General features: G+C 47.5%; 1 protein-coding gene across 1 annotated transcript in view; it reads left to right on the top strand.

Moving 5' to 3' along the window:
* LOC119450830 (hydroxyacid-oxoacid transhydrogenase, mitochondrial) overlaps positions 1-21,530 on the top strand; it is a 96,850-nt gene extending 75,320 nt beyond the window's left edge. The window contains exons 10-12 of the mRNA XM_037714323.2: positions 4,022-4,118; positions 8,542-8,699; positions 20,403-21,530. Of these exons, the coding sequence (XP_037570251.1) occupies positions 4,022-4,118; positions 8,542-8,699; positions 20,403-20,486 (339 nt within the window). The 3' untranslated portion in view covers positions 20,487-21,530. The remainder of the gene's footprint in view (positions 1-4,021; positions 4,119-8,541; positions 8,700-20,402) is intronic.
* Positions 21,531-22,276: the final 746 nt, after the last annotated feature.

Raw genomic sequence — 22,276 nt, 5'->3', positions numbered from 1 at the left:
CCAAAGAATTCACCTCTATCAATAGAAGAATTGATGTAATCGGTTAATGCTATAAAAGCTAAGCTGGTGGAACTGCCAGGACGGAAACCAAATTGGCAAGGTTTTAATAGTTGAAATTTTGTTAGGTAGCTGTTTAAACGCTTCAGAAATAATTTCTCGATAAGTTTACTAATGGAGGACAAAATAGAGATTGGGCGATAATTGGACACCTGAGATTTATCACCTTTTTTATAAACAGGGATTAATTTGGCCTTCTTAAGCGAACTGGGAAAGATGCCACATTTGAAAATTAGATTAATTATGTGGCTCAGTGTTTCAGCAATACGAGGAGCAACAAGTTTTAAGTGGTAGGCAGAGACATTATCTAGTTCTGGGCTAGTTTTTTTCAGATTTAATATGGCCGAACAGAGCTCATCGGCTGAGACAGGAAAAAGAAAGAAGGTATGATTGCAACGCTTTAACGGATATGAAGAGGCTATCGGGTTATTATTGTGCACTTCATAGAAGTAATTACTAAATGAGTTGGCTATACAGGTTGATTCGGTGCAGGTTTCATTTTTATAATTTATTTTATCAATGGTTATACTACGCTGGGGTGTATTCAGAAATTCATTAAAATGTTGCCATTGCTTCTTAGGATTATTTCTAGCCTTGCAGAATTCTTTCTCGTAATAAAGCCGTTTTGATTTTTTCAGTAGATTGGTCAACATGGTAGTGTATTGTTTATAGCGATGTGCTAGGCTTACATTGAACGGCTTTTTTTTAGTCTTCCTGTAAAGATTATCTTTTTTTCGCATGCTGGTTAACAAACCTTTAGTTATCCAAGGATTACAGGGAAATTTAAATTTTTTCTTACATTTGACAGTTGTAGTGCTAGCGTATACGGCTTTCAAAAATAATGAGCAGAATTTTTGGAGCGCCTTTTCAGGATCACATTGAGTGCTAATAGACGCCCAGTTGGTACCACTTATTGTATTAACAAAGTTATCCAGGTCAAAACTGGAAGTGAAATAACTAGTGTCATGGTGCATTTTTTCTGCGGCGAAAGTAATAAAAATGGGAAGATGATCGGTGATAGGCATGTCAATGACACCTGCACTTGGAGATGGTGTGATATTGCTTAAGCCGTGATCAAGAAGAGTATTAGTTCCAGAAGCAGAAAATCGAGTAGGAGAAGTAATTAGAGACTCAAGCCCAAAACCAACAAAACAATCGCTATAAAATGTTACTGAGCTATTACCAGCATCCATTAAATTAATATTAATATCACCAACTATTAAAATCTCTTTGTTTTCAGCAGAAATTTTATGAAGAACAGTGGAAAGATTGTGTAGGAAATCGGGAATAGATGAAGATGGGGAGCGATAAATGCAACCAATGATTAGACTTTTGCGATTACTCGAAGGTGACGGGTTAGTTTCGATCCACACTGATTCACAGTTAGACACGTTTAAACGAAGGTCCAGCCTACCTTCATACTTGGTTTCCGAGGATATGAAAATAGTCGAACCGCCGTGCCGATCAGAACTGCGGTGACAGTATTCGGATCGGAATGACCGAAACCCATATAAGTTGCCATCAGAAGAGCCAAGCCAAGTTTCGGAAATGCACAAAAATGAAAAGGAGTGACCAAGTGCGTCAATAAAGGCCGTAATGCTATCTTGGTTTTTGCATAAACTGCGCGCATTGATGTGTAGTAATGAGCAGTTAGAATCAGCGAGCAACGATTTTGCTTCTGCCGTTGAGAGCAACGTCATACAGGGATGTTATCAGCAGCAGATACGGCAAAGGACAACTGTTCAGATGGATAGCTACGTGAAGATGCGGAGATCAGACTCGGCACTTATACGAAAGACCTTGCTGTCCTCAGTTTTACGCGCCCTGATATGGCAATTCTCGGTCCAAAGGTAACGCCATTTCATTGCCTTTTTGAGAGCGAGCGCTTTGCTGAATAGCCATTTGTTGTCAATGGTCAGGTGCTCATTGACATAGACAGCGTTATCCTTACTTCCTGTCAGGCCTATCTGAGACGTACGCAAACATGCCTTACGAGCTTTACGAATGAATTCATTTTTCTTGTCACGCGAGCAAAAACGAGCGATAATGCTCTTTTCTGCAGTCTTGCTGGGGACACGGTGAACTGCGTCGATATCCGACGATGAAATGGGGCATTCAACAACTTCAGCAATTGTTTTCAAGATGACAGCGCAATCCTCACCCTGCGTACAGGGGATGCCTTTGATTTCAATGTTATTTAGCCGGCTGTATTGCTCCATGTCTGCAATTCTCCTGGCTAGCGCTTCATTTTGAGCCCTCAAATCTTTGTTTGAATCTACCAGTTCAGCGACAGTCGTCCGCACTTTATCGTATTGGTCACTCATGTAACGCACACTGTCAGCCAGCGACGTAAGGTTACCAAGACCCTGGTCATCAAGCTGTTTTGCAATCTTAGAAGCAAGGCTATCAACAAGGTTATCGAGTTTATTATTAAGCAGTGATTCAAGTTGCTCAATTTTTTTAGCAAGTTCAGCATTTGAAGGCATGTTACAGTACAGGCAATAACTCAAGGAAACACTGGTGAGCAGCAGCCGCAGGTAGATACGCAAAATAGGACGAAAAAAATAAAATAAGAAACGACCAACCTGCAGTAGAAAAGGCAGATATTTAAGAGGCGTCCTTATTCCTGCAACTGCTGCTCAGAAGTGGACCGAATGCCTCAGTGGTTCTTTTTATATCCCCTTGAAGCCAGACGGCGCAGGCGCAGTAAGGCAGCACGTGCAGGCAGGAAAGCAGCTACACATGGAAGAATGCTGCGCAAGATGATGACAGCGGGAACCACGTAGTCGTTAGCGCCGGTCTGCAGTAGAAAAGGCAGATATTTAAGAGGCGTCCTTATTCCTGCAACTGCTGCTCAGAAGTGGTCTCATAATAATGTAAACAAGAGCCATCGGGCTCTCTTCCCATGAAAAAGAGAGTAAAATGCCCCCCCCCCCTCTCCCTACCCTCCCTCCGGAGCGTTGCGCGCGACTGGAAGACAACACACTTCCTTCCCACTTGCCTCCTTTGCGTGTGCGAGATTGAGCCGCGATCACTGGCTCACCCTCGCACGCTTTCACTCGCACATACAGCATAGGGCGTGGCGACGATTTTATCGCCCGTGGATACGGAACCTCATGGCGAAGACGGCGGCAACGGCGGAAATGCGCCCCGGGTGTCCATGTAATTGCTGTTGCTATCACGTCACTGAAACTTGATGTGATGGTCTCGTGGTACCAGACACATCTTGCATAAACTCCATAATCGTGTCGCCAAAAGCCGAGTTCATTCAGCACTCGACCAGAGGAGAAGAGCCAATGGTTCCCCTGCGTTTTCAAGAGAAGCGCGCAATTGGAAGGACCACTTTGGCAGCTTTCAGCAGCGTGGTCATTCTACGGCCTTAAACCACTGCACTGGGCTGACTGGTACACCCTTGAGCTGTTTGTTACACCACATGAACACCAGATCCACTTTTGGTGACGTGAAAATGAGTCTCCTGTCTAAAGTTCACGAGGTTTACAATGTGGGCTTGTTGGTAATGCATCTTGGAGGGTTTACGGCGCCGTATGTGTGCCTGTGTGTCTTCTTTTGTCCTATGTTTTAATCGGGCTACCGTAAACCCTCCTGTCTAAAGCCACACTACACTTGGAATTCATTTTGAACGACTCACAGAAAAGTTGTTTTAAATTGTTTGCCGCTTCAAGGTATTGAGGCTTCGTAGCGGGAATCAGTCGACAGCTACCTAAACAAGCGAAAAAAAAAAAAAGTGTGACCGAGAACTTTTGTGTCCATGATAACTATAACTTCAACGGCAACTTTAGTGTTGTTTTGTTGAATGCCACGAGTGTGTCTCTTAGAAGAAGGCTGTTTCTTGCTTTCGTTTTGATTCACTGTCCTGCATAATCTACCAAACTTGTCAGGCATGGGCTACAGATTACCTTCACTCCACTGTAAATGTTGTTTACTTTGCCTCCACCCTGTGCAGCCTCACGGTCTCTCTGTGGTGATGACGTCACCAGCCGTGTTCGAGTTCACCGCCAGCATGTGTCCCGAGCGCCACGTTGAGGCAGTCAAGGCCCTTGGTGAGTGGCCCCGTCTTGCATGCATACGTAGCCCCAACTAGAAGCTTTCCCAACTGTGTCTTCGAAGTCCCGCGTGGCGTCTCGGTGGCTGCATCGTTCTTCTGCTAAGCGCGAGGTCGTTGGTTCGATTCCCGAGTCATGGCAACTGCGTTTCGCTGGGGGCAAAGTGCAACAAAGCGAAGAAGGCACTTGTAAGAAAATTTTAATTTGAAGTTTTACTTGCCAAAGCCACAATCTGATTCGGTTCGAGATTTATTTTGACGACATGTGGTGTTCAACCTGCACCTAGATCTAGGTAAACGAGAATTTTTGCATTTCACCTCCTTCAATATGCAGCCAGGATCGAATGCTGGGCAGCGCATACCTTTTTTCAGGGCTAATTCCTTTTCACACTTTCATTTCTTCCACGCTCGTCTCAAGAGTGGAATCACCTTCTTAAGAATCTGTCTACGATTTTAAACCACGAGCTCTTTAAGACTGCCCTAGCTAGTACTGTGTAAATAGAACCCATTTTTGTACCTGCTACTTTTGTAATAACCACGTTAATCATGCTTTGCTCGTTATGTTTCACATACAGCTTTTATATTTCTTTTTCTTGTATTTCTTGTTTCCCGCTCCCGTCTGTAACACTTCAGCCCTGACGATGTATCAAACAAAAATAAAAATGTTGCCACTGGTTGGCTGTAGCAGGTAGCAAGGACACTTGTGTAATTAGTTAGATTCAGGTTCATGTTGAAGAACTAACCTTGAGCCTTTTTTTTTTTTTTTTGCACATTGCATGCGCTTGCGCCCTGCAGGCTGTCATTAAAGTGCATAAAGATTGCATGAGATTAAAGTGTTGACCGGTGCGGTGTGTAAGAACAAACTTTGCATGATGTCATGCATTGTGTAGGTACCATTTAGTTGTAATTTACTGCACCCCTGCACTAACGTTTGTCTTTCATACAGATGCTGTTCCAGCATGGGCATGGGATCTGAGTAATATGTTTAACTCTTTCCCTACCATGGAGAAAATAGGTGTTTTTTGTATGTTACGGCAGATTTTTTTTCTGAAAGGACTACTGCACTCAATATTGTTACGCGAAGAACGAGTCAGTAAGACGAGCAACTATTTACAGGTTGTATTTACAACAGCAGTTGCAGCGCTGACCGGTTAGGTTCACAGCGCGAGCCCAGCTCGTTCTTCCTCTTCTTTTCTCGAGTGATGGCGCCCGCGCGCCTCGGTCAAACAATCAAATACCACACGCGTGTAGCATAATCCCCCGGCAGCAGAAGCGATGTCCCGGAGCGTCTAAATGTCATCACTGGGAGGGTGATACTGCTTCAGTCGTGTAACGTGCACGATATCGCTGAACTGGGAAGCAGATGGGGCGTCAGGGGCGATCTCGTATGTGACGGGAGTCACGGCACGAAGCACTCGGTAGGGGCCTGTGTAACGCGACAGCAGTTTTTCTGACAGGCCGACCTGACGCGGCAGAGACCATAGAAGCACCAAAGAACCAGGCGGGAGGTGCACATTGCGGTGTCGCCGGTCGTACAAACGCCTTTGACTCTCTTGGGAGTTCAGAAGGCGGTCACGGGCAATTTCCCTTGCGTGAGCAGCGCAGGCGACGGCATCAAGTGCATATTCACTGGTGGGTGCCGCGTGAACAGGGAGAGTTGTGTCGAGGGGCAGTGCTGGTTCTCGGCCGAACAGGAGGAAAAATGGGGAATAGGCGGCTGTGTTGTGGCGCGAGGAATTATAGGCAAAGGTGACAAACGGCAGAGTGAGGTCCCAGTCTGTGTGGTCTGAAGAGACATACTTCGCGAGCATGTCTGTGAGAGTGCGATTAAGACGCTCCGTGAGGCCATTAGTTTGTGGATGGTATGACGTGGATAGCTTGTGCCTCGTGGCACAGGACTGCAGGATGTCCGCGATAACTTTCGACAGGAATGTCCGGCCACGGTCTGTGAGAAGTTGTCGCGGAGCTCCATGTAATAAAATCACGTCGCGTAAAAGAAAATTGGCAACATCTGTGGCGCAGCTTGTAGGGAGCGCTCGGGTGATGGCGTAGCGCGTGGCGTAATCTGTGGCCACAGCGATCCACCTGTTCCCAGAGGTAGAAAGAGGAAAGGGACCAAGTAAATCTAAACCAACCCGAAAGAATGGCTCCGCGGGAATGTCGATTGGTTGTAGGTACCCAACAGGTAGCGTCGATGGTGTCTTGCGTCGCTGGCATTTATCACATGGGTGAGGAGCAGGGAATGAGCTCCAGTACGGCGGCATCCAGGTGCTGCGGCAGTGGCGGGATACGTGACCAACTCGGTGGCAGCGGAAGCAGATCGGTTTGTCGTCGGGGGTATGCCATTCAGCAGGATTGCATGGTCGGGGAGCGAAATACTGTTCGTTGAAGGATGTGGCCATGGGAATGGAAGCCGAATCAGGTCGGGGGACAGAGCAGGCGGTAGGGATGCCAAGGTTTGCAATTTCTTGCCGCACAACTGCTTGTATGACGGAAATAGTAAGGGCCGCTGGGTCAAAGGTACCGTCGAGGGGTCGTGGATGAAGGGGGCCGGACTCGCCGCTTCAATCTCACGGCGAACGATACGAGTGACGTTCTCTTGAAAAGGTCGTGTGGCAGGAAGAGCAGAGCAAGAGGACGTGGCAGGGATGTTTGGGAGCCGGGAAAACTGTGGGACGACGCGGCGGCTTTTGGCTACCTCGAAGCGGCGGCATTCTTTGACGATGGCGTCGACAGTAGACGTCGTTATAGACGAGCAAATTGAAGGCGTCGTCCGCGATGCCTTTTAGGATATGGCCCACCTTGTCAACCTCGGTCATGTGCTCGTCGACTTTACGGCAAAGCGCGAGCACTTCCTGTATGTAGGCGAGATACGATTCTGTCGACGACTGGACACGGGTAGCAAGCTCCTTTCGCGCAGCCTGTTGGTGACCTGACGGGTTGCCAAAGAGGTCGCGAAGCCGCTCTTTGAAAGTGTCCCAGCTGGATATCTCAACCTCATGGGTGCGAAACCAGACAAGCGGTGTCCCGTCCAGATAATATATCACATTAGCAAGCATGATGGTAGGGTCCCAGTGGTGGCTTCGGTTAACACACTCATACATGCTGAGCCAGTCGTTGACGTCAACACCATTTTGGGCGGAGAATGTCCCAGGATCACAGAGACTAGGAACCGTAACATACGTTGTGGTAGGCGCCGCAGGTGTAGGTGGCGACGGGGTGTTTCCATCGGAAGCCATGGCTGAGAAGACGACGGTGCGGCCGCTTTGGAGCTCCGTGGCGAGGACGGGGAACGTTCCACCTCCACTATGATGTTAGGCGAAGAATGAGTCAGTAAGACGGGCATCTATTTACAGGTTGTATTTACAACAGCGGTTGCAGCGCTGACCGGTTAGGTTCACAGCGCGAGCCCAGCTCGTTCTTCCTCTTCTTTTCTCGAGTGATGGCGCCCGCGCGCCTCGGTTAAACAATCAAATACCACACGCGTGTAGCAATATTTAATGTAATACATAAACAGAAAGCAAAATGAATGCACGTGTCATGCATAAAAGTTTTATTAATGAGATGTATGTCGTAAAAAAGATATAAATTGTTAAAATCAAGAATGTGCCATAAAATTTAACAAAGCTTGTAAAAACACACTTGTATCTGCTAAGAAAAAAGATGTTACGAAAATTATGAGATATACAAAAAGTATTGCCGTCTATTAGGCACTATCTCCGAAAAAAATCGAAATTTTTCATTGAACAGGTATCGCGCTACGAAAATTTAACTGCAAGCACTACAGTTGGGCGTGCTGGGCTGCGGCTGCCGATGTTCTGGGCTGGTTTGCGTCGTCGTCGCTTTCAGACTCAAAGTCCGCCAAAAAGTCAGCGTCCTCTGACTCGCTGCTATTCAATGTATCTATAAGATCAGCCGCAGAGGCAGCGGAATCGTGATATCTGTGATCTCCCGAAGCGCGCGCGCCGTTTTTGGAGCCAGACATTCTTGCGTTCTGCTTTGACGATCACGAAACTTCGTAATGCGTTTAAAAATCACCGTATGGTGGGAAAAAAGCGAACTGCTTAGAAAACGAAAATATAGTTGCTCCTCCTTCACGTCCCATGGCGCAGTGTGTCTGTGAGCGGTGTGGAAGGTCTCGAAAGAGTTGTTTCAAACCGTCGATAGCAGGCAGCCATTTTTTCGTTCTCCTTTGATGATCACGCAACTTTAGATCAAGTTTAAAAATCACCGCCTCGCGGGAAAAAAGTGAACTGCTTAGAAAAGTAAAATATAGCTATCCTCCTTCACGTCCGATAGCGCAGTATGTCCATGAGCAGCGCGGAAGGTCTCGAAAGCGGCGTTTCAAACCATCAGTAGAGCGCTAACGATGCCCAATGGGCGCGGTACGGAAAGAGTTAACTTTGCAATGCCCACTGCAGGCGGTGATGTGACTAACTTGAAGGAAGCAGACGCTGGCCGGGCCTTGGCCGATCTGCTGCGCAAGTACATGCTGGACATGAAGGTGGACAATGGACTCGCTGCTCTGGGCTATGGCAGTGACGACATCCCCGCCCTCGTGAGAGGCACCCTGCCCCAGGTCAGTGTACACCTGTCGTTCCTTGCAGAGTGGGTACCTGCTCGAACATGGCTTTGTGGCCACGGCATTGATCTGCCGGGCACAAGGCCGCCCATTTCCATTCCGTCTGGGAGGGTGGAACTTGAGGGCACCGATGTTACCGACATTTTGGTAAACTTCCTTAAGCGATTACAGCCGGGATAACGTTACAGTTCTGTTCCAATCTTTTTGTTTTCGCTCTTCCCCAGTGGTCTGAGCAGTGCTCTTCCCTAAGTTATGAGCAGGATCAGCCAATTGTGAATGGTGGATGATAAGAAAGGAATAGAATCGAGCAAAAGGAATTCACTGATGCATAATGTATCTGGGGCCCTTCCTGCGGTGTCCCCAAACACAAGCATGTGCTTGGCGTAATAATTTCTATCCTATTGCTATAGCCAAGGTGCAGGAATGAAGGTTTGCATTGACCAAAATCATATGCTGGGGTGTACTGAAAAAGGGCCACGTTAAGTCATCGTCATGATGACCATCCGTGCTACTACAATCGACTTTCGTTAACTGTACCCTCATGAGATGAAATTAATCGGATTATCTGGCAGGCCGAAATAAACAAGGTGCAGATAACAACACCACTGATTCACTTAGCAGTATTTGTCCAAATCGAACACGCCCCTAATCAAACGCACACCCTATTTTTATGTGTCCAAAGTAGAAAACTAATGTATAAATTACATTAAAGCTATGAAACACAGTACAAATCTAATGGTGCGCACATGATTTTTTTAACAGGGAAAATAGGCAAGGGTCTCATATGTGTTAAACATAGCGACCAGTTTTCTAAAGTCAGCTTCATCACAATACGCTGGTGTTATGTGGTAAAGCATACAAACGCTAAGAAGGCCGTTTGAATTTCATATCCAATTGCATCCCGCAGTCAATTTTCTGTCCAATTTTCCTGAAAACAAAAAAAAGGCTGCACATTAGAATCTGGTAAATACCGTAATCGGACATTCTAAGCTACGATTATTCCTTGAAAATATTCCTAGGGCAGGTCGAAAGTACACGTTTTTCGATGGGAGATGACGTGTGTTCGAAGCATTCACTGTGCTCTAAAATCTGCCTGCACACGCTGCCACTAAAAATTCGCAATTGGGGTCACCATAGGGGTCAGACGTGTGGATGTTAACTGGTCAAGTTTGAAGGCGAAAGGCCAATTTTAGGATTGAATTAACAAAAGCTTGGGTGCATATAAATGCGTGGGATTGAATTAACGGAAAAAATCAAATTAACAGGAGTCGAATTAACAGAAGTGTACTGTACCTATGCATACTGCCGGCCTCTCCCAGTCACCCTTGTCATGCATCAGTCAACACCATCCTGTTCGAACATCATGACTCCGCCTAGTTCACTGCCATCCTTACCTTCACTGCCCTTCCCCGTTGTGTGGCTCTAATAGACCACTGGTTATCTGCCCTATGCACTGAATCCCAATGCAACCTTTTCCTCTTAATGTCAAATAGAATGTCGGCTACCCTCGTTTGCTCTCTAATCCACACTGCTGTTTCTCAGCCTCCGAACTTTCCAGCTATCATTTTCTGTTCTATAGCTCATTGGATGGTCCTTACTTTCTTCTCAAGCTCCTTTCTTATCCTTCAAGCCATATTCCCATGGGTAAGTACTAGTCCAGTGCTGTGATCCTGTAGTTCTTTTTTATCAAGGAATATCGATAAGCCGCCAATCACAACGCGAGAATGCCTGCCATACGATCTCCAGCCTATTTTTATTTGGTGTGTAGATTTCCTTTATCAGGGTCCCTCGCGACTCCTTAGCCTAGATAAAATCGGGGTGCGTACAGGTCCTTGAAATCCTTGAAAACCCTTGAAATTGAAAAGTGCATTTTCAAGGCCCTTGAAATTCAAGTCCTGGAATTTTTTTCCTTCCTCGAAAATCCTTGAATTTCGTGAGCAATGCACTCTGATATCGACATTGAGACCTCCTTTCTGTAGTAGATCGGCGTCAATCTAACAAACTCCCCATTTCAGAAACAATACGCCAGAACGAGTACACATGGTTCTGTTTTGCAGAGCTGCACGGAAAAAATAACAGGCTTCACCGCGTCAAACCGCAAACGGAACGAGAGACCCGTGCCGCGCTTCAGTGCTGGCTCGGCTGGCAGTGTTTATGCTGCTTTGCTCACCCTATCGTTCGGTTCACTCCTCGCCCGTCGGTCTGCCTTGTCCCACCTTCACTCTTGCGCGTGAGGTGAAGCTAGTGAAGCTAAAGAGAGCTATAGTGGAGCAACTTTACCACTGATGCTAAGTGCCTTTGGGTGGAGGTTTGTTATATTATTTATGATAATATAAGTGCAATAAAATTACCGTATTTTTCGGTCTATAATTCGCACTTTTGTATAAGACTTACCCTCAAAACGGCAGTTTTCCCGAAAAAAAAACACGTATATAAGACGCACCTGTTCTTTCGGTACGTGATTTTAAAAAAAGTTAGCGATGTTTCGCTCCGTGAAAGCGGGTCACACGCAAACGTATGGGTGCCATATATTTCCATCCCAGGCACATTGCTGCCGTCGTGGTTGCCGCGATGTTCCGTATAAAGTCCAAGGTCCATGTAAAATCCAAACATCGTCCCCGCGCGCCGTATGCTGTCTGTGCGAGTGAAAGCATGCGATGGTGAGCCAAATCGCGCACAAGGGAGGGAAGCGGGAAGGCAGCCCGGGAGGGAGGGTGGGCTGCCTGTACTCTCGTAGCAACTGCGTAGTTCGCGCAGCGGCGTGCGCCGTATCTTCTCTGCAGATGTGACGACTTTGGGGTAGAGCGACTCGCGGTCGGCCTACAGCCGTTTGTGTTGCTGCTCCATCGTTTTCGCACGGCACTCGGGGACTTTAATACGAGAACCCGGCCCCTCGATAGTGCACACAGAACCCATAGCAATTAAGTCAACCAGTACGCTTCAAGTGGCCATAACATCGGATTCGATTTTGAAGGCACTTTTTCCGGGGGGGAAAAAAAACGGACATAGGTCGCACCGTTCTATAAGACGCTCCGACGAAACATTCAGGAAAAAAACTCGTCTTATACACCGAAACTACGGTATGCTGAATGTTTTGGAAATGTTTGATGAACCAACCCAGCTGATACTTCAGAAGCTTTAGCAGCTGTTGTGAGTGTTTGTTGTGTTAACTTTTAATATTGCGGACTTGAGAAATGATGAAGACATGTTTTACAGAATTGCAATATACATCTATTTGTTATAATACAATGGATGTGCAGCAAGACTACACTGAATGGTTTGGAAATGTTCGGTAAACTTGCCTAGTTATTACTTCAGGAGTCAGAGTAGCTGTTGGGAGAATTCATTGCGTTTTGTAAACTTTTTTTTTTGTATTCTTGTGAACTTGCAAAGTGATCAAGGCTAGATATTATTAACATCATTGGGATATACATTTATTTCTTTTTATTTTAGTGCAATAACCCTATGCTGAATGTTTTGAATAGTTTTGGTGAACTTCACCCAGCCTATACTGGAGAAATCTCAGCCGCTGTTGTAGGCATTTATATTGTGTTGTGATCTTGAGAAGTTAAGGCTAGACATTTTTATGGTAATTCTGATATAAATTTATTTATTGTGAGTGCAATAAAAGTAGTCATTTTTGGAAATGTTTGAGTAAAGAAATCCTACTTTGGGGTGCCGCTTTGAGTCCTTGAAAAACCTGTGACAGGTCCTGGAAAGTCCTGGAATATCCTTGAATTTATGCCTTAGAAACCTGTACGAACCCTGTAAATGTATTTCCTCATAGCTTCAAGAGACTTGCCTACCAATATATTCCAAACCACTCGCACTAACTACCTGTGACCTTAATGTAACTGACCCACCAACACAACCAAACATTTTAACCTTTATAACGAAAGGCTTCAGCCAGAAATGGTACGAAAAGTAAAATTTACTCATTTTTATTTTCGAAAGCACAGATCACTTTCTCTCTCTCTCTCTTGTGCTAAGCTTGCATAGCCAAGCATCAATATAACGAAGTCATACTGAAAGCTGAGAACATCATTAAAAAGTAAGTTTCACTAAAATGAGGGGATTCCACTAAAAGGAAAGTTTCTGTGTTTCAACAGTCCAGGAAACTCTATGGGCCCATAATACACTTTTTTTTTTAGTGGCTGAAACCTTGTCAGTAGGCATTTGTGCATAAGGCTGCCAGAAACGTAAGTGACAATTTTACGAGCAAATGCGTTTTGTTTGCGCGCACCACTGAAATAGCTCGGTCAGTGGCTACGGCCTTCTGCTGCCGAGCATGACATCACGAGTTTGATTCCCAGGCTCCGCGGCCTAATTCCGATGGGTAGGGCTATGGAAACACTCGAATATTTGGTGAAAGATGCAGCTGTGGTCGGCGCCTTGACACACGCAGAAATCCCCCTGGCGCGGTCTCTTTCAGTGCAAGGTTCGGCCAGCTCGACAGGACCAATTCAAACGATTGACGCAAGAGGGAACAACAAAAGCAGAGCCGATGGAAAGCCCAAGAGCATGTGCAAAGATTGGGCTGATTAGCTACCAGAAGGCACGCATATCGTATTCGGATGCGAATGTTCAGTGTTCCCGCAGTTCGGAGCTTCCTGCCCAGCATGCTTAAGAATACAGACGAACTTGGCATCCGTGCTTGCGGTAGTTGCCGGCTGTTCGCCCACAAACCCGAATGCCAAATGCCGTTTCATCAGTCATCAGTCGAACTGATCGACCAATTACTGATGAGCTAACTGTAGGAACATATTAGCGACAAGTTTTTTACCACAGCTTGCAGCCAATTATCGAATCGGCCGATGGTGAATTTTCGTCACGGCCACACTGTCCAACCCATTGGCCTAGTCGTAGTTGTGTCGCCAGGTGTCGGCAACTAAAGTTGCGATTTCATACCGAATCAACGCATATCTATTCACAGCGGTCGCATGACACATAGAATGCCGACAAAAGCGAGTGTATGGGATGATCATTGTTCCTGGTTGTCATCTTTGAGCAGCGCTGTACCGAACCACCGAATGCCATCCGTAGGCGCACATCGGTCTTTTCTCATAGCTTCGAGCGACCCATCACCAAACTAGCATTGGATTTACATGGCAGGCTCGAAAATGTCATGTGACTAGTGCACTGACCCCCGGCTGCAGACGCATTTACACGGCCACCAGTGGGCGCGAACAGAAGTTAGGAGAGGGAGGCGGGGTCACGTCGCACAAACTTGCCGTGGGCTTCCCAATTTGAGAGCTTGTGACAGGCAGCAAACAACGCCAAAACCAAATGTGTAAAGGCGCCCACGGCAGCCTTTCCACGGCCACTCCTTAGAGTTGGTGTCTACCCGTGCATTGCCGTTGAATACGTGGAGCAGTGCCAAATCATGTGATGGCACAGTCCCCACATTTGTCTGTTGCACAGATTGGGCTTAATGAGCTGATAATAACCCATAGAAACCACTTGCCATAAAGATGGGGAAAAAACCCTTTTGTTTTCTGGAAGCAATTTGAAAAACAAAACTTGCTAATCAATAAAAGATTACCATTAAGCACACTATGGCCCACTATTAAACTGAAAACCTCGCTGGTATTCAGGATAGCATAACCTCTCAATTTCTTCAGCTTCAGAGCGAAAAAAAGCACTTGATTCTATTCAGCAGACAATCTATCGGTAAAAGATATTTTCCAAACCTTTGTACACAAACTGAGTTATCAGTGCTGGCATACTAATTTGATGTCTTCTTTAATTAATAAGAGTAGACCATACTACAGTATAGACCACTTATAACGTAGCCGCTTATAGTACAGGACCGGATATAATACAATCTTTTCAGAGTCCCGTTAATTTTACCATAGCACTCTATGTATGCGCATATCGCTTATAGTGAAGTTGCAGGGGATGAAATACCGGTTACAGTGCGGCTGCCTGGGAGTACAGAAGTCAGCTGAGACGGCGAATGCTCCCCTCAAAGGGGCACCGGAATTATTTGTGCATCATAGCACGATGCACGAACAGTGCGAGTCGTGAAATATCGCAGCGCACATAGCAAGCGAGGGCGACGAAACTGCCCACGCCGGCCAGCACTCGCTTCCCGATAACGGCAGTAAACGAAACTTCAGGGAGCGGGCGGCGCCGGCACGGCAGGCGCACGCAGAGACCGTGGAAGGTGAGGGAGGAAGATGGCAGGGAAGTGGTTTGGCCTTGGCAACTCCGCCGTTTTGGTGGCTCCCCGCGCCCTCCCTCTCAACTCCCTGTAGCTCCCTCACCTTCCAATGTCACCTTGCGTGCCCGCCGCCAGGCCGGTGCCAGCTCCCTGAAGTTTCGTTTTGTGCCGTTATGGGGGGAAGCGGGCGTTTGCCAGCGTGGGCAGTTTAGCTGGCCGGACTGGGACAGTGCCGCTGCTTCCCTCTGCGCCACAGCCGCAGCGTGCAAGGTCAGCACTTGACTAGAAAGTAGAGGAAGCATAGAGGAGAAGGGTTCACTGCCATTTTCTGTGTCGCTGAGACGTCGGCACGTACACGCATGTTCCGGCACAACGCAGAATCGGCGACCTTGCCATTTAAGAAAGGGCGAAATCTCCGCCGTGTTTTTTTGTTCGCGCGCGCGACATTGAGGGGTCTCTCCTAAGCTGTTACTCTACGGCGGTGCCGGAGCAGTGCCGGTCGGAGGCACCGCCGTGTGATTTGGCACGCTGGCGAGAGCATTTTTGGTGCGTGGTATGTTCGAATTAACCGTTGCAAATGATTTCGCGTTCGATTTACCGGGCGTTTTTGCCCATTGGAATACACTTAACTTTGACGGGACCACAGCGTCAGTTCGAATTAAGCGTGTTCGAATTAACGAGATTCGACTGTAAATTGAATGCAAACGTTCTAGCTGCATTCCTCAACTGTCGCATACGCATGGCGGCTCGGTGCACATGTTTTGCATATGTGCAGGCCTTGAAAATTGTTGCTGTGGTTATAGTGCGGTACCGCTTATAGTGCAGATATTCACGACTCCGGGGACTTGCGTTATAAGCACACTGTATACACTGTATAAGCACACTGTAGGTCTACACTGTATACTATACATCTTGATTCCTAAGTACCTAAGCTACTGATGACTAGCAACATTTTTATTACGTAATGTGAGTAGTCCCCTGACCATGTGCAGCACTGTGTGCATAAACTTTGTAAGCATAAAGCTTTCTGTTAAATTTTCTTATACTCGATTCGATATTTCGCTTTTTTTCTTTTTTTTCTTGGTTCAATTCAATATTGAATTCAAAATCTACCATTCAGTGTTTGCACACCCTTACCAATGGGCACAGAATGCAAAGATGCCTGTGTGCTTAGATTTATGTGTGCTTTAAAGAACCCCTGGTAGATGAAAATTATCCTAAGACCTCTACCAGGGCCTCTTTCTTGACCATAGTAGTCCGTCTTGATTAAGTACTTTAAAGAGGCCCTGAGGCACTTTTTATCGAAGTCGAGAAATACACTTGAAGTTAAATTAGACTATTTCAGAAATACAGTGTAGACCGCTTATAATGTAAGTCGCCGGAGTTGCGAATATCTGCACTATAAGCGGTACCGCACTATAACCAAAACAACGATTTTCAAGCCCTGCACGTATGCAAACATGTAGACCAAGCATGTAGACACACTTTTTACTATCGCGCGCACATCACGATTACGTTTTCGCCAGCATTGTACTATTGCGCGCACATCGCGATTACGTTTTCGCCAGTGAGCTGGCGAAAACATAATCACGATGTAGCCGGTGCTCTTTAAGTTCGGCAGCTTTGCACCGAGTCAAAACGAAACAACAGTTTGCCGCAACCGCTGCGGAAAAAACCGTGACCGCTATCGACACGATTATGAACGGTCACATTGCGGTGCTCAAGGCACATGCCCGACGCACGCACCAAGTCTGGACGAATGAAGTACCATTCGCTGCAACTGGCGGTCGAAACCGCGATCGCTATCTATGCGATCATCAATGGCAACTACGCAGTGTTTTAGGCACGCGGCCAACGCGCGTACCATGTAAAAATGAAACTACTGTTCACCGCAACCGCTGCGGAGAAAACCGCGGCCGCTATCGACGCGATCGTGGATGACGACTATGCAGTTACGAAAGCCCGCGGCCAATGCGGTGTTATGCGCAGCGGTAAACGCAAGAATACAGGCTTTAAATACAAATATAGGCTCGAAGCGTTCTGGCGTTGGTGTCATTCACGTACGATTTCAACTGATGGCTGTGGCGATGTGGACTCCACCGCTTCGTTTCGGTTGGACGCTAGCGCCGGTCTTGCTCTCTTGCGTCCCACATTTGCGGCGCTCCTCGAGCTCCGAAAGTAGTCCAAATTAACTGATGTGCGGCGAAATAAGTCCGAATTAACGAGAGTTTGATTGCATAATACAGTGTAGACCGCTTAAAACGTAAGTCGCCGGAGTCGCGAATATCTGCACTATAAGCGGTACCGCACTGTAACCAAAGCAACAATTTTCAAGGCCCGCACATATGCAAAACATGTGCACCGAGCCGCCACGCATATGTGACAGTCGAGGAATGCGGCTAGAACGTTCGCATTCAATTTACAGTCGAATCTCGTTAATTCGAACCAAATCACGCGGCGGCGCCTCCAACCGGCATTGCTCCAGCACCGCCATAGAATAAAAACTTAGGAGAGACCCCTCAATGTCGCGCGCGAACAAAACAAAAAAAAGAAAACGCGGCGAAAATTTCGCCCTCTCTCAAATGGCAAGGTCGCCGATTCTGCGTTGCGCCGGAGCATGCGTGTACGTGCCGACTAGAGTGTACTAGACTCTAGTGCCGACGTCTCAGCCACGCTACCATAGCCAAGCGTAGAAAATGGCAGTGAACCCTTCTTTCTCATTTATACTTCCTCTACTTTCTAGTCACGTGTTGACCTTGCACGCTGCGGCTACGGCGCAGAGGGAAGCAGCGGCGCTGTCCCAGGCCGGCCAACGAAACTGCCCACGCCGGCAAACGCCCGCTTCCCGATACTGGCAGAAAACGAAACTTCGGGGAGCTGGCGCCGGGCCGGCTGGAACGGCGGCGGGTGCTCACGGTGACAGTCGAAAGTGAGGGAGCTACGAGGGAGGGCAAGGGGAGCCACCGAAGTGGCGGAGTTGCTGAGGCGAAATCTGCTTCCCTGCCGCCCTCCTCCCTCACATTCCACGGTCGCCGCGTACGCTCTTCGCCGTGCTGCGCTGGTGCCGCCCGCTCCCCGAAGTTTCGTTTACTGCCGTTATCGTGAAGCGAGCGTTGAATGGCGTTGGCAGTTTCGCCGCCCTCGCTTGCTATGCGCGCCGTGATATTTCACGACTCGCACTCAAGATTCTGGTTTCACCCTCACTGGCTGTTCGTTCGCACCACGTGCCCTTCTCCTCCACTTCGTCTCCCTTTCTTCCTCGAGCACTCCTTGGGGCGCCCGTTTGAGGGGAGCGTTCGCCGTCTCCGCTGACTTCCGTACTCCCAGCCAGCCGCACTGTAATCGGTATTTCGTTTCCCGCAACTGCACTATAAGCGATACGTGTATACATGGAGTGCTATGGGAAAGTTAACGGGAGTCTGAAAAGACCGCACTATATACGGTCCTGCACTATAAGCGGTTACGTTATAAGTGGTCTATACTGTAAATGCGCACGCCGGCCAAGAGCACACACCTTGTTAGAAGCGTGCTCGCTGCCGCCCTTGTCGGCGAGATTTTCCCGTGGAAGCCGCATTTCGTCTCACGCGGCTGCACTATAAGCGGTATGCGTATACATGGAGTGCTATGGGAAAATTAACGGGAGTCTGAAAAGACCGTACTATATCCGGTCCTGGCACGTCCTAACGGTTACGTTATAAGTGGTCTATACTGTACTTTGCTGCAAAAAGTTCTTTGGTGCATTCTACAGAAGTGGAGGTATTGGTCATCAAGCATACCGTTCACGGTGCTTCCCCTCCTCCTTCAATGATTTGCACTGTGACAGCTATGGTGAAGCGGGGTGTGCCCACAATGCTCTGCCTACTAAACGTCACTGTGGCACACAGTTCAAATTTGATTTCGGATGTTCACGTAGATGCCACTATTTCCAAATTTGACGCCTATGACATAAGCCAAACACAGTTGTCCTCAGCAAGCTGCAGAGCGCTCAACCAATGGACTCGTCGTGGCACCCCACGGCAGCCACGGTATCTACATGCAACTGCAGCGTTTTCTTTGTATGCGACAGGGCTAAAGTGTGTGGGCTCGCCCTCATATGCTCCTGTCTGGCTGTGCTACATGGTGTAGACCGGTTTTGTCCTGCACCAGCTTGCCCGACGGATAAGTAGCCACATCCAACTCGCGCATTATGAAGCGAAGTCTGCCAAGGCGTCTAACCAGGAGCAGCCAGGAATGAGCGTGCGCTGGCAGGCGTGCGCGTGGTGTGACCTTAAGTTTAGCGTGGTTTGAGGCTAGTTGTCGAAATTCAGTGTTCAAAGCTAGTCAAAAATAGCGGGACCCGACTGCTATGACACCGATAAGCAAAGTGGCCAAAGTTTAATTCCTACGTGGGCGGCCATGGCCGAGCGTGAGCAGACGATAGTCGGCTTCTTCTGGAAGTACAAAATTATTATCGAAATTTGAAAGCAGATTGTCGCTTACTTCAGCTTGTTTATTAAACTGCATCAACATATATGCACAGTAACAGTAGAAAGAAGCTTACTGATCCAAACACCCTTCTCGATTGATGTCAGCTATTGATCAATTGCAACCACGTATGGGAATCAGCTATATTATGAACTAAAGCGTCCAGAAAAGAGTGAGGAGCAGGCTTCTGTTGAGATGAGAGTGTTTGAGAGAAAGGTGACTTCGCGCTCCGCTTGTGAGATCTACACGCCACACACGACTGCAAAATTTGGCTGAGGTGCTCACAGCAGCGTATGCTACCCGCGGACTGTGTTTTGTCACCAAGCCTGAGGGGTGGTTCAGGGCCACCTTAAAGAACGTAATTTTTAATGTGCATTTCGGAAGATACGAGTGTAAGATGTTAATAGTGTACAGGAATGTATGTACAGCATAGAGCAAAGCTGCAGTGCCTAGTGTTCAACTCATTTGTAGCTTGGTGCTACGTGCATCATCTATCTAGTGACGAGTACTAGACTCACATTATTTGTTTGTTAACATTAGAGCGAGGATGTGAAACTGCGATGTTCATTTCAATGACTACCAGCAGCTACAAAACAAGTGGAAGAGTAACAAAAACAAAAAAAAAATCCTTTTTCTTGTGCTACCCGCAATTAAAAAGCTGAAAAGAAAAAGCTGTACCATGAGACATTGCTCAGGGGAGAACTGTTAAGCAAGTAGCTGAAAAGTACAGGGTAAAGCGCCCAGTAAGTGACTAATGAAAACCAGTTCTGGTCATTTGACCACACGCTGCTTTTCACTGACTCACTGCATGAGCCCAGTGGCTATGGCACAAGGTTGCAGGTTGGATTCCTGGGCCAAGGCAGCCGCATTTTGATGAGTGTGGAATGCAAGAGCATGCCGTGATTTGAGCGCTCATGGAAGAGCCCAGAGCCATCAAAATTAATTGCTTCGGTGTCTCTCATTGCCCTGCTCTTAGGGATGTTAAAGTTCAGCCAGTCATAGGCTGCTCTTCACATGACTTGTCGCATGCATCCCGTGTGCCCTGCCTAATGGATCCCCTTCACTTTGTGCAGGAACGAGTGACTCGCCTGTCACCACGCAGCCACACCGAAGAGGATCTGACGCAGCTCTTCGAGGCCTCCATGACTGTGTACTGAATGCTGACACGGCTCGGGGTGCGAGGATTGGCCTAGAGAATCAAGCACGCCTCTTGCAACGTGGCCACCGTATTTCAAACATAGCGTGCCCCTGTTGGAGTGCCCACTAGGTGGGACCAAGCACCCATCAACTTCATCGCCTCTTGGGCACTCGTACCAGCGCTCATTAGCAGCGCACACCAACTGCCCGGGTCACCCGAGCAAAGCCTGAGCTACGCGTGTAAGAGGCGGCAATTGGAGGACCTTTCATCAGAAACAAAGGATTGCACTCGTTATTCAGCACCTTCAACTTCACCAACGCACGTCACGCTGCTTCACATTAGACCCGTTTTTCATGGCAGTCTGCGAGTTGTATGTGAAACCAGACGATGTGGAGGCAAACGCTCGTCCATGTTTATATCTGTAGCTGCGTGCCTTCAAGATGCCTCACGGTGACTGCTCGTGACGAAATTTATCGAAGTGTACTTGGCACTGTAGCATACATGGAGTGCGTGTGCAAAACGCACAGCTGCCAACCTCTAAACCTTAAAACTTGTAAAAAGCCTCCATACACAATATTAAGAGGGGGGAATAGCATGGATGTATTTATCTTTTTTTCCTTCTTTTTTTTTGTCCCAGAAGCACACATATTTATCGAGCGAATATGTTTCTTATAACAATTGTTTACCTGTACAGTCGCACCCACTTATAACAATATTCAAGTGTCACGAAAATTTCATTGTTATGACTGATAATTGCGGGTTGCACGAAAAAAATCAAAATGGGGGGATGGCAGAGCTGTTGTGCGAAAACTATAATGGTGGGGAGGTCAGTGTCTCTCTCCGCCACCTTCCTACATCTGGCTGCTGATAGTGTTGACTCCTTTTTAACTGTTTAATACTCCTTCCTGCACGCTCTGATCGTGTGTAACAAGTCGCTGCTGTCAGCGTTCAAGAATGGTACTGCTGTAGTAAAACCTCGTTAAATTGGATTTCGTGGGACAGAAAAACTGTCCGAATTACCGAGGGTACCAAAAAAACAATAAACAAATGCTTTCTACGTCAACACGCTTTTATTTACTGAATGAATCGGCAGAATCCTGTTTCTGTTTTGCACAAAAGCAGTGCGGGAACTGCAATTCTCGTCATCTCGTAACTGATTAGAGCTCGCAGCGGCGAAGGCCTCGCGACTTTGTTCACAGCGCGGCCGCGGCGCGCATCTTCATCTGAGACTACTTTTCACTACCGCGCGCACATCCCCTTATTTTTTCGCCAGTGTCACCAGGTCGCCACCCATCGCGACGTAGACGGTGCTTTTCATCCTCGGCAGCTTTGCACTGAGTAAAAACGAAACTATAGTTTGGCGCGGCCGCTGTTGACGCGATCATGGACAGCGACCTTGCGGTTCTGAAGGCGCGCGGCCAACGTACGCAGAGTCAAAATGAAAGTACCGTTTGCTGCAACTGCGGACGAAACTCCGGTCACTATCGACGCGATCATGGATGGCGACTATGCAGTTATGAAGGCACGAGCCGACACGCGTACCTTGTCAAAACGAAACTACTGTTTGCCGCAAACGCTGCAGACGAAATCACGGCCGCTATCGACGCGATCATGGATGGCGACTACGCAGTCATGAAGGCACGTGGCCGACCCGGTGCTATGCGCAGTGGTAAACGCAAGAATAAAGGCTTTAAATACAAATATAAGCTCGAAGCGTTCCGGCGTTGGTGTCATTCACGTACGATTTTCACTGATGACTATGGCGATGCGAACTCCGTCGCTTCGTTTCTGTGGACGCTAACGCCCCTT

Source organism: Dermacentor silvarum, chromosome 4, assembly GCF_013339745.2.
Source record: "Dermacentor silvarum isolate Dsil-2018 chromosome 4, BIME_Dsil_1.4, whole genome shotgun sequence".
NCBI lineage: Eukaryota > Metazoa > Arthropoda > Arachnida > Ixodida > Ixodidae > Dermacentor > Dermacentor silvarum.
The sequence above is the reverse complement of the archived record's forward strand: the minus strand, read 5'-3'. Positions and strand labels throughout refer to the sequence as shown.